This window comes from Colius striatus, chromosome 1, assembly GCF_028858725.1.
Source record: "Colius striatus isolate bColStr4 chromosome 1, bColStr4.1.hap1, whole genome shotgun sequence".
NCBI classification, from domain to species: Eukaryota; Metazoa; Chordata; class Aves; order Coliiformes; family Coliidae; genus Colius; species Colius striatus.
Genome location: NC_084759.1, coordinates 2,703,949 through 2,716,833, shown reverse-complemented (window position 1 = coordinate 2,716,833; position 12,885 = coordinate 2,703,949). Strand labels below are relative to the sequence as shown.

General features: G+C 48.4%; 1 protein-coding gene across 2 annotated transcripts in view; it reads right to left on the bottom strand.

Annotated features, from left to right (window-relative positions):
• Nucleotides 1–12,885, bottom strand: part of MYO7A (myosin VIIA) — a 121,164-nt gene that overhangs the window by 60,547 nt on the left and 47,732 nt on the right. For both annotated transcript variants that reach the window (XM_062020336.1, XM_062020337.1), the window contains 6 exons: nucleotides 11,766–11,918; nucleotides 8,599–8,616; nucleotides 5,465–5,649; nucleotides 4,088–4,209; nucleotides 1,121–1,263; nucleotides 905–1,018 (listed from right to left, as the gene is read on the bottom strand). In XM_062020336.1, coding sequence (XP_061876320.1) covers nucleotides 905–1,018; nucleotides 1,121–1,263; nucleotides 4,088–4,209; nucleotides 5,465–5,649; nucleotides 8,599–8,616; nucleotides 11,766–11,918 — 735 coding nt within the window. The remainder of the gene's footprint in view (nucleotides 1–904; nucleotides 1,019–1,120; nucleotides 1,264–4,087; nucleotides 4,210–5,464; nucleotides 5,650–8,598; nucleotides 8,617–11,765; nucleotides 11,919–12,885) is intronic.

The following is a 12,885-nucleotide window of genomic DNA, read 5'->3' as shown; positions in this document are numbered from 1 at the left end:
CTCCCATAACATCACGGTGCTGTTCATGGTTAGTTGCTGCCCACCAGCACTGCCAGGTCCCTGTCCCAGAGCTGCTCTCCAGCAGGTCTCCCCCAGCATGTGCTGCTGCAGGGGCTGGTTCCTCCCCAGCTGCAGGATTCTGCCCTTGCCCTTGTTGAACCTCAGCAGGTTCCTCTCTGCCCAACTCTCACTCAATGGCAGCTCAGTTTCTGGTGACTTAACCAGTCCTTCCAGTTTGGTGCCATCAGGGAACTTGCTGTGAGTACTCTCTCTCCCTTCAACCAGGTCATTAATAACTATCAAATGAGACTGAGCCCAGAACTGACCCCTGTGGAACCCCACTGGCCACAGGCCTCCAACTTGACTAAGTGCTGTTGATCACCACCCTCTGGGCTCTGTCATTCAAGCAGTAATTGCACTTGCTTCCTCCAGCTGCTCTGGATTTGACCACTGGTACATGGGGAATGGGGCTGGAGATTACTGGCTCCATCAGACACGTAGAGCAGAGACAGCTCAGCACTGTGTTCTGCTGAGCATGCACCATCCAGCCTTGCACACCTCTTCATCCATCGCTGCTGCAAGGGCATGAGCTTGTATTTAACACCCTGGTTCTTTCCAGACTGGTGGCCTGGACACCAAAACCATCCAAGCATATCTCCCACTCCACAGGAAGAGTGGAAATAAACTGGTTTATACACAGGGGTTAAGGATCTGCACCAAGAATATGAGGCTTGTGGTGGTGAGACCAAGAAGTCTCTCCAATCCTGTGGCTAAGACTCAGCAAGGTCATAACCAGCAAAGCAGCTCTTGAGCTATGGAATAAGTCACATCCCTCTCCTCTTTCCCTTGCTAAGAAGCTCTCACCACATTACCCCACCAAACATCTGCTTTGCTGCACTCTCACCATGGCAAGGTAGTTGTAGTCAGTGGCTTTGCCAAGGCCCAGCTTCTTCTTCTGCTCCATCGACATCCCTCTCAGCATGCAGTAAAACACATGGTAGTTCCTCTCATCCTGAGCCTGCAGGAGAAGAGCAGCAAGTGTCAGATCTGAGGAGAAAGGCACCTCGAAGGTGAGCTGACTGAGTGCCAGCTCCTACCCCTTGCAGACGCATTGCCTTACCTGCCTGCACACCCGGGACTTCTCCAGCAGGTACTGCTCAATCTTTGCCCCCTCAATGGCTCCCCTTTTGTTGAAGTGGATGTCAATGTACTTCCCAAATCGGCTGGAGTTGTCGTTACGGATGGTCTTTGCGTTCCCAAAAGCTGCAGGGGAAGAATTGCAGCGAGTCAGAGAGGAGCTGACACATGGAGGATGGTGGATCTGGTCTCATGGGCAAAAAACATGCTCAGAAGCACGAGGCTGAGAAGGTAAAAGGCAGCCCCAAAGCCTTCCCCTTGTTTGTTTGGCTCAAATTCCTCTCAGTGTGGGGAAGCAGGACACATTGCAGCTGACAGTCCTCAGAAATACAGAGAGGAGAGCAGAGAAGGAGGCACAGGAACAGAGTGACCTTATCCAGGAAGAAGGGCTAGGACAGCAGGATTGTGGCAGCAGCTGATGAAATACAAGAGGGTTGAGCAAGGCTGGCAGAAGGATGCTGCAATGTGAGAGGTGATGCTGTGCAGGAAATGACAGAGGTGCTGGTGAGTGATTTGGTGACTGAGAGGGATAGAGCTCATCCTTTAGGAAAACATAGAGGGACTAAACCAGCCTCCAGTGGGAGACTCCCTCCTGCAAACAGTCTATGTGGAGAAAAAGGTGCCCATGTCCCTCCTGTGTGTGGATATGGACCACTGCTATAAGTGGCCCTGGCCAGCACACCCTGGAATTTATGCTCCAGGATTGCTGGCAGGTGAGAGATGCATTTGCAATACAGATTTCCCTCCTTCCCTCAGTCCCAGCAGTGGTGAAGTACATGTTCACAACCATCCCATGCACCACGATGCTTTACAATGCCAGTGATCAGGCAGCCTGAGATGCCCTAAGATCCTCGTTGCATCATCGTGGCACAACTGAAGGAAGCTCCAATAGAACACAGAGAGGGAAAGCTCAGCCAGGGACTTGCCTGCTCTGCAAACATTATGCATGGAAAGCAGTTAGAATGTTCACATTTCTGTTGATTCCTAGGGAGCCATTTACCAAGCAAAACACTGCTCTCTGTCAGGGCAGGGAAAGGTAAAAGTAGGACCATTCTTTAAGGAAAATGTGATATTTCTGCATAAGTGTAAAAGGCTCATCTGGCATTATGTTGGGGCCATGGAATCAGATCACCTGTTTCACTTACAGACATCCAATTAAAACAATGGGGCTGATCACAGTAACAGCTTGCCAATGAACTCATTAAGCCCACCAGCCAATTTCCATTATCTGGTTCTTTCTTGAACTGTCTTTCTTCCTTCTTCTGCGTTTTGCTGCCGTTCACTGACCTTGGAAGGCAATGGTGTGGTTTGCTATTGTGTGTTGCCAGCACAAGGTGTTTGAAACTCTGGCCTAATTAATCTCCAGCAAAAAACCAGCAAAGAGTGGGAAAAGGGTTTTTGCAGTTATGGTTAAATAAAACAACCAAAATAATGAGATAGTTGAATGCAGTGTTTGCAAGTTATTGGTGCCATAATGCCAGCACTGGAAGAGGTGGTGAGAGTTCTCAAAAGAGGTTGTGTTTGTTGGTCAGCATTTTTGAAATCTTAGACTACACAGAGAATCAGGTAAAGGTCAGATTTCTGGTTTTGAATTTTAGAAGGGAAAAAATCATATTGATTTAACTGGAAGAACATTTTTCATGGCTGGAGAAGGGGCTGAATGACAGAGCCCAGAGGGTGGGGATCAATGGGACAGAGTGGAGTTGGAGGCCTGTGGCCAGTGGAGTTGCACAGGGATGGGTTCTGGGGCCAGTCCTGTTCAACATCTTCATCAACCACCCGGGTGAGGGCACAGAGGGACCCTCAGCAAGTTCCCTGCTGGCACCAAACTGGGAGCACTGGCTGATTGCCCAGAGGCTGAGCTGCCAGTGAGTGAGCTGTGGGCAGGCTGAGAGTTGGGCACAGAGGAAGGTGCTGAGGTTCCCCAAGGGCAAGGGCAGAGTCCTGCAGCTGGGGAGGAACAACCCCTGCAGCAGCACAGGCTGGGGGTGAGCTGCTGGAGAGCAGCTCTGGGACAGGGACCTGGCACTGCTGGGGGGCAGCAACTGCCCATGAGCAGCAGCGTGGGCTGGTGGGCAAGAAGCCAATGGCAGCCTGGGGGCATGAAGAGAGTGTGGGCAGCAGGGCCAGGGAAGTTGTGCTGCCCCTCTGCTCTGCCACATCTGGTGAGGCCACATCTGGAGTCCTGTGTCCAGTTCTGGGATCCCCTGCCCAAGACAGACAGGGAAGTGCTGCAGAGAGGCCAGTGCAGGGCTGCCAAGGTGCTGAGGGGATGGAACATGTGTGTGAGGAGGAAAGGCTGCAGCCCTGGGGCTGTTTGGCCTGGAGAAGAGAAGCCTGAGCTCAGGGGCACCTCAGCAACACTCACAAGTATTTAAAAAGTGTTTGTCAAGAGGACAGGGCCAGTCTTTTTTCTGTTGTCCCTAGTGACAAGGGGTAAGGGACATTAGCTGGAACACAGGTAGCTCCACTGAAACATGAGTAAAAACTCCTTTGGTGCTGAGGTGAGGGAGCCCTGGCCCAGGCTGCCCAGGGAGGGTGTGGAGGCTCCTTCTCAGGAGGTTTCCAACACCAGCTGGGCACGTTCCTGTGCCCCTTGCTGGAGCAGGGGGTTGGGCTGGATGAGCTCTGCAGTGCCCTTCCCATCCCCATCATTCCATGATACTTTGACTCTAAACAGAACAATGGAATCACTCCTTTGATCAGATGAAATGTCTCACTTTCAACATTTGTTGTCAAAAATATTAATGGAAAATGTGAGAGCTCAAATCAGGGGGAAGGAAACAGAATGGGCTGTTTAACAGACATTTACATCATTGCTTCAGATTCTTTTTACAATTTCATCACTTTTTGAACCCCAAAATGCAACAAAAGTCATTTACATTTGGCTGTTGAATCTGGGTTTGGATTTTTTCCAGAAAGAATTTGCCTTCGTTGGTATTGGCCTCACCTTCCAGAATGGGATTTGCCTCCAGGACCTGCTGCTCAATCCAGGAGTGCTGACCACTGATGGCTGCCAGGAACTGCAGAATCAGTTTTGTGCTCTCTGTCTTCCCTGCTCCGGATTCACCGCTGCAAGGACAAGAGGAACCGAGGTCAGTGAAAGCCCTGCTGCACCCTGCCAGTGTCCCCTTCTCTGTCTCCAAATGGACTGCTGGCTTTGTGCCTCTCCTCTTAGTACAGGCCACTAAGGGTGAGTTTCCAGCATCTCAAGGACTGTTTGTAGGACACAGGGTAGGACACAGCACCAGACAGCTTTCAGCCAAGGTCTAGATTTGCTTTAGAGTCCATTTGGCCCAAGCAATTACTTGGGATTGGGTCTCTCCAGCAAATGTCATCATTCAATCAGCACTAAGAAGGTCATGAAGGACATTCAGATGGTGCTGTTCCAGGTATGACCACCAGACCATGAGCCTGTGGTCCAGGGGCCAGCTGGTCCTATGGGGCATCTTAATCACTAGTCTTGAGCTGCCAAAATGCTCTGTAAGGCAGACTGTATAAGTCAGCCTTTTAGTGGCAAACACTTTCACAGGTCCCCAAGGCTTGTCTTTGGAGAGAAGATCACAGGGCAGAAAGCAAGAGTTACTCCTCAAAGCTTCCTCTCCATCAGAAGATAACTTGTGAAGGCACAAGAAGAGCTGGGCAGAAACCCCTTGTTGTGAGCCTATGGCCTGTCTGATATATGGAGCAGCCAATATAAGTGATTGAAATGGACCTTCCTGGTGTTCAGTCACCAGCCCTGGCCTCATGGCCTAATTGCCTCACTTCTCAGGGCATACTGCATCACACCTGGCTTTGAGTCTCCTCTGGGCCCCATATGATGCTTTTACAGCCCTGCAGAGTAATCATGACTGCATGGCCTTTTCAGTCCCACATATCTGAAATACTGGGCATGGCATGCTCCAGAGTCATGTTGAAACTTAGGGTAGGCATGCCTTGGAAAGAGGGTGTCCTGAAAGCACAAAGATTGTCTGAAGGTTCAAAACCTGATGGGTTAGAGCACCGAGGGAAACAAATACGGTTCATTCCCCATGAACAAGCTTGTCTCTGGCCCTTTCTTCTGCAGAATGTACAGACCTTTGTGATGGCTGATTGGGTTTAAATTGGAAAGGGTAGGTTAAAGATGAATATGAGCTCTACTGGGCTGTAGGATAAGTACCAAAGGATTGATAAAGCATCTTTACTAGGATGGGGATACATGGATGGAGGATCTAACAGGTCATTCCAATTTCTGATTCCATTTGATAACCTATTCCCTAGCAACCACACTGCAGGTGCTCAGCACCCTCTTCCAGGATATGGACCTTTTGGCTATCCACCAACTCACCTTATGATACAACACTGGTCCTTGTTGTTGCGCTGCATGTTGAAGTAGCAGTTGTCAGCAATGGCAAAGATGTGTGGTGGCATCTCACCAATCTTTTTGTTGGTGTACAGGCGAATCTGCTCAGGTGAGTAGATGGGTAGGAGCTGGTAGGGGTTTACTGCCACCAGTATGGACCCAGTGTATGTCTGGAGGAGAAGCACATGAAGGTTTTAGGGGGACAGTGAGATGTAGCTGAGAGGATCTGGCAGCTTGGATGGAGCGTGGAGGCCAGAAAAATAAAGGCTTTTGAAAAGCTGGATGAAAAATGATGCTCAAGTCAAAGATGCTTGCAGGGTGGAGCCTGGGGCAAAATTGGAACAGAAGGCCCAGACTACCTAAATCAGTTCATACTCATGGACAGCATGGATCCAAGCCTCAACTCCTAGTTTGGATGCACCTCAGTTAAGATTCAGAATTTCAAGACAAGTTTGTATTTGCAAAGATATCCCCAGAGCCAGCACATAATCCACACATACTTATTTGCAGGACCAGTTGGATCCAAATCACTCCTGACAGATGTCTATCCAACCTGTTTTCATAAGCTCCCAACTGAGCTGCTAAGCCTCCTTCTGCACTACCTTCTTCTCTACCACCTTTGCCTAACCAACCCCCTCCATGCTGCAGTTTAAACCTTGTCCTGTGCACATGGATATGGCCACAAAGCCCTGACATACCCCTTCTCAGTTGTTTCTGAAATTATGGAAGTGACCTTTGGTCCATCCCACATTCTCCATGGCACCTGAATGAGAAAAGCTGTCCTGGACCTTGGGCAGCAAACTCCTTTGTAGTGTCTTTCTTCTTCATTTCTGCCCTTCTAGAAGCCATTTCTCTCAAGCCTCTCATCAAAGGACTCACGACCTTCATCATCTTTCTCAGGTGCAGCTCTGAGGTTAAGAGATTTGTCCACATCCCAGGCTCAAGGCAGAGAATAAGGATCTCCTTCCCCTACTTCAGCTGTCTAAATGCCAATGAGGCTTCCTCTTGGGCTAACCAAGGAGTGTGAGATGAAGCCTGCTTTCACTCCATGACTTCAAAGGAGCCAAGTTGCCTTCTCTAGGTTAACTTTTGGAAACTAAAGTTACAAGATTCATCTCACCTTTCTCTCCTGGTGGGACCAGCTGTGAAGGAGCCCCCACTGCTGCATATATTCTTTCCAGGAAGAACAACAATTACTAATTTGAATGTGAAAATAATGGTTACAGGTTTTTATCTGCATGGCCTAAAACCAACAGTAAGCCTTTGTCCCAGAGCAGCAAAGCAGCACAAGCAAGGACGCTTGTGAACAGAGAAGAAAGTGTCTCCCTGCTCTGCTGATGAATGAAACGAGCCTGAGCTGCTCCTCATTTCTAAAGGCAGCAAAATAACTACCACTGCTGCTGAGAGGAGTGGAAAGGGAGACTTGGAGACACAAGCCCCAGGCTGACCTTCTCCCATCAAGCCCTATATCCCTCTATGATGATGGAAAGGGTTTGAATGGAGTGAGATGATAAATTGTTGGCACTTCCCACCAGCTCAGGCGTCCTGAAAGGCAGCCAGTAGGTGGCAATTGTGTCCTGTGGTAGGGATGCTGAAAGCCCTTAGGGACTCTACTTTCTAGCCTCACCAGAAAGCAACTTTCTGTTCAGTCCCAGGTGAGGTTTGACTTTACAATAGCAGCTGAGAAAGAACACGATAGGCTTCCCTGTAATAGGAGGTTATGTGCCAGTAAAGGAAACAAGCTCTTGGAGCTCAAGAATAAAGTTGTCACAAATGCAAAGGGCAGCATTTGGCTGTGAAATCACATAGACTGGATCTTAGGCATTGAAATAAGGGAGCAGAGAAGCCCCAGAGCAGCCTTCCATGGGGACAGAGCAGGTAAACTTAGTGCTCAGAGAAGGAGTGAGCTCAACTTCTGAAAGAGGTTATGTCACCAAGATCCTCAATGAACCCCAAGATTCCTTTTGTTCCTGGGTGAGACATTCATAAGACTATTTTCTCCTTCATAATTTATTACCACATTGATTTTAGGGACATTTCTAATCTTTCTTGAGCCTCTTTTGAAAAAGACAGACTCTTTGCAGAGGTCTCTAAAATCCCCTGCATTTCCCTCACCCTGCTCTGCCCTACCCCTACCCCTAAGGCAGCTAAAGAGACTTTTAAAGGAGTTAACCATTAGTTGCAGGAATGCTTTCTGGATGCTCTCACTGACCCTTCCCTTGTGATCCACAAAATACTCTGTCAGCACAAACTCTTGTACTATTGCTTGTTTTTGTAGGTCATTCCTAGTTGATAAATACTCACATTTTGCCCAGTTCCCACCACTGATGGAATGCAAAACTTTGGCCACTTTGCTGATGAGGGGACAAAGGCCACCTCCTAGGAAATATTATCTCTCTGGTTTGTATTGCTGGGTGAAGGCAAAGCTCTCCTCTCTTGGGAAAATAAAGCTTTAGTGATGGGCAACAGTTGACCACAGGATCCTCCATCTCAGTGTAAATTCATTGCTGCCTGCATGACCTACATTTTAATTAGCCCCAACCAAATCCTTCCTGAGCTTCCTTCCCTTGCTCCCCAGAACACCACAGCTGACTTCTGTATTCTTACTGTATTTTGGCAACACTTAGAGAGCAGCAGCAGGTATTGTTTTTGTCTCAAGATAAAGAGATTTAACCTTCCTCAGGAGTCCAAACTCCCCACCAGACACCTTTGCTACTCAGTTTCTCTTAGTGCATGCAAGCCAAACCATAGGCAGCAAGACCTTGTTGAAGTTTGTCTCATTCAGCTGTAGAGCTTTCATTTCCTTCAAACTGAAGTCATTTTAGAGAATCATAGAATGGTAGGGGTTGGAAGGGACCTTTAGAGATCATCTAGTCCAACCCCACTCCTAGCTTTAACCACATTAACAAGTTGGAGGCTTTCCAGCTCTGGGAAGGTGTCACAACTTCCCGACCAAGGCCAAGCTCTGCAGAAAAGGGGATGATGTCCTCAGTGCATTCCTGAAGCAGCAGCAGTGGTGGTGCAAAGTAAAATGAGGATGCCACAATGGTGAACAGAAACAAGTGATCCAGTGGAAGGCATAGCAGTGATGGCAGGGGACAGTGCTGAGACATACTCACCCTCCCGCCGCAGTTTGTCTTACGAGGAAAAGGTGAGGGAGGGAGGGAGGGAGGAGAAAAAGGAAAATGGTATTTCATTAGAGCAGAATTACACCCTCCATAAAGTTAAGGAAACAAGAGGGACTGAAGTCCTATTGGAAAGAATCACACAGAATCATGGGATCTTAAGGGCTGGAAGGGACTTTGAAAGCTCATCCAGTGCAACCCCCCTGCCAGAGCAGCAGCACCTAGAGCAGGGCACACAGGAACTCATCCAGCTGGGGCTGGGATGGCTCCAGAGAAGGAGACTCCACAGCCCATCTGGGCAGCCCCTGCCAGTGCTCCCTCACCTCAACAGGGAACAAATTCTCCCTTGTGTTTCTTTGGAACCTCTTCTGTTCCAGCTTGTCCCCGTTGCCCCTTGTCCTACCATTGGCCATCACTGAGCACAGCCTGGCTCCATCCTCCTGACACACACCCTTGATGTATTTGTAAACATGAATGAGATCACCCCTCAGTCTCCTCTTTTCCAAGCTCAACAGCCTCAGCTCCCTCAACCTTTCATCAGAAGGGAGATGCTCCAGTCCCTTCATCATCCCAGCAGACTCAGAAATCTTTTCAAGCACTGAAGGTAAAGTCACATTGAGCTTCACCATCTTTAAGACAGAGTAAATTATATACAGAGAGAAAAACCATCTCAGAGGACTGGGTATCCCCTACCCACACGGCATCTGCAGAGCACTTTGGCTTTGCAAAACTGAGATCAACATTTACCACATTTGACACAAATCTACTCCTCCTAGTGCCACCACTCTTTAAAGACGAGATTTCAAGCTGGGCCTCCAACAAGTCACAGGTGGTTTACCTGCCTCTCTTTTAAGCCATGGCCTCTATGTCATTCTGAGACTATCATTCAGATTGCTGCTAATTGCTAATTGCTGCCTTGTGCCCAGGGTCCTGGGCTGGCACTCCAAAGCTATTAGTAGTGTGGAGCAATCAAAGCACCTCTGTGATACAAACCCCTTTGTGAGATGCCGCCTCTCTGGGACAGGTGGCCCTGGCACCATCAGACCTGAGGAACTCAGGCAGAGAAACCACATGGTTTCTGAGTCACTTCAGCCTAAACCACCTCCCACCCTCACCTCTGGGTTAGAAGCTGCCCTTTGCATTAGCCCTCATTAGTATGATGCTGCCAAACACCTCTCTTGTGTTCTCCATCTCCCTGGTTGCCTGTGGGGCAGTTTTACTGAGGACCTGGGTTTATTTACAGGCAGTCTAACATTGCACACATTAAGTCCTATCTTAAGACCTCTGTTCTCTTAGTGAAGCAACAGGCACTTGCCTGATGACATAAGGACCCCAGCAGCCCATGGACACCACTGAAAACAATATCAGACATGATCCCAGCTTTCCCAGAGAGTACGAGAGAGCTGCAGGAGTCCACTTGGTACCACTGCAGGGTGCCCATGACCAGGAGGTAAAAAGGACAATGCTCAGTGCAGAAATACATTCCCTGGATGAGCCAATCAACTAGAAATTATTGTCTATCTGTACATCTTGGGTGGAATTCAGGTTGCTCAAATTTAGTTACACACGAGTACCACGTGTAACCTTGAAGATGGACATGCCCTGAGCTGGAGGAGGCTGGACATTATAGACCTCCAATCTGGACTCTCCTTCCAAAATAAACTCTTCTATGATACCCAAGCTCCAGCCAGATCTATGCTCCAGATCTATGCAATCACCTCATCCTGCAGGCATCAATGTTTGCACAGCAGAAAGGCAGCCTTGGCTCTGTTGGCTCTACTGAAATCTCTGGTGACTGTCATGGGTGCTTCATGCACATGGAGGCACCACCTCAAGTAGGAATTTTGGCTGCTAGCTCATGCTAGTTCCTCATTATAAATGGCTGTGGCTCCCTGAAGAGAGCTCCAGGGGGTAACTCAGTTCATCTAACATGTGAATAATTTTCTGGTCATGCCTTTTTCTCTAAACTAATAAGACAGGGTATCTAGACATCATACACAACAAATAAGGTGCCTGAGTGACAGAGGGATTTGAGGGTCTCTATTCTCCTCCAAGCTTTGGGAACTCAGAGGTGCATTTTTTCAGCAGCCATGCCTCCTTCCTCTAGAACTGAACTCTGTCTCTGAAAGAAGACATGGACACCTTCCAGAGTTTGGGGCAGGGAGCTGTTGTCAAATGAAGAGACTATGTAACAGAGTAGTGTGTTCTTCAACACTGCCCAGCTCTAACCCAAAACCATCCTACCAAAAGGCACTGGACATCAAGCAGAACGAGCAGACTGGATAGATAAAATCCTGGATAAGGTCCATTAGCTTATGCTATCTGGGAAGTCTGACTGTACTGCAATTCTCTCTGGCCATAAAATCTAGTAGTGTCTACAGCCTTTTACATATTAGAATAATGAAATCATGGAATTGGTTTGGTTGGAAAAGACCTTTAAGATCATTGAGTCCAACCCCTCACCTCACATTACCAAGCCCATCACTAACTCATGACCCTCAGCACTTCAGCTCCATGGCTTTAGGGTCCTTCCAGGGATGGGGACTCCCCCATCTCCCTGGGCAGCCTGGGACAGGAGCTGACAACTCTCTCAGGAATAAAGTTCTTCCCCATTTCCAATCTACACCTCCCTTAGAGCAACTTGAGTCCATCAGAGCTGTTCTGAGCGTTGCTGACTTCATTGTTCCCAGTTATGTCATGCACACACCTCCTCATCCTTCCTCCACCCTCTGTACCTCCAGCAACTGTTGTCTTCACCCACTTGGGTTAAATGAGTTAATGGTTCAGGGGGTGAAGGCAGAAGGGCTGCATCCCAGCATGCAGTTGCCAAAGGTTTTTGCTTTAGGATTACTACAGCATGCACAGGGCCTGGGTTGAACTGGTTATAGTGCATGCAGAAAGTTAATGCACATCCCCAAAACTTCCACAGGGGCTACACAGTGAGGTGGCCCAGACTTGGCTCATAGGCCAACTCATGGAGTCTTTCACTGGGGCATCCATAAACTCTGCAGTGTGTTCTCTACAGTGCAAGAACCCCTCTGCCACTTGGGCCTAGGTGAAGGTAGAAACCCAGATGCTCCCTCCCATCAGGGTTTCCCCCCTGTGGGTTCTCAGGAGAGCAGGGGGTGCAGTGCAGAACGAGAGGTGGATGTGACACTCACGTAGATGAGATGCTCCCGGTAGCGGATCAGCAGGTTCCTCAGGATCCCCGCCTCGTTCAGGTCTCCCAGGCGGATCATGTCCTCCACTCCATGGATGGAGGTGGGGTGCATGGGCTTGATGTGGCTGGCGTTCTGTGGGGAAATCCAGTGCTCCTGGGAAGAGATTGAGAGCACAGATGACAAACCAAATGAGATACCACTGGGATGAGAGACAGAAACAGCCTGTGTCAGACAGAAGGACAAGGTGGAAGAACACATGTGGGAGAGCATTAGCATACAGGCCACAGCTTCTGTTCCTGGGACATGACAGTGACTAATTGGAAACATTTATACCAGAAGGAGGAAAACACCTTTTGGTTTACTGAAACATCAAGAGACATGAGACACAAGCCATCCTGGGCAGGAGCATCATCCAGGGCAGCACGGACATCCAACACATCAGGGGAATATTTAACAAGTAGCACATTTGTTCTTCCCTTCACACAACTACATTTTCACATCACTGGTTAACCCTCTGCCACAAAATACTGTTGAACACAGAAAAAGTAATTTACAAAAGGAGAGAGGAATGCACAGGGGTGCTCAAGTCACACTTCTGTTGGTAGAGTGTTTGTTAGAACAATCACTTCTAAAGGGCTTCAAAGGCCACTAGACCCATTGGAGCCAAGGACCCTGCTGAACCAAATCTCTTTCTATCACCCTTGAAGGGAATGAGAACACTTAAAATTATCTTGGGCTAGAAAAGAAGAAATTATAAAGGACAAGAGACCTCCTTGGGTCACCCTCTGCTCATGATCTAGATGTTACTCTAAAGCAGTAGAGGTGAGAAACTGAAGAAGAACCAGAGTTTGGGCACATCCTGTAATGGTGGGAGGTCAGGAAAGACTGGATAATAGCAGAGCAACATCAGATCGAGGTGGATTTGCTCACAAATGTACTTAGAGGCTTCTGTTATCATTGTTCTCAAGAAGTTTCACAACCTTTCACTCCCAGTACAGCCATAGAAGTAGTGCTACAGCATTATCTTGTCTTTACAAGGAGAAATCCACGGCAGAGCTGATTCCCAAGGACATATGAGAAGTCTGTGACAAAATCAGTCATCATGACCTTATGACCCCTG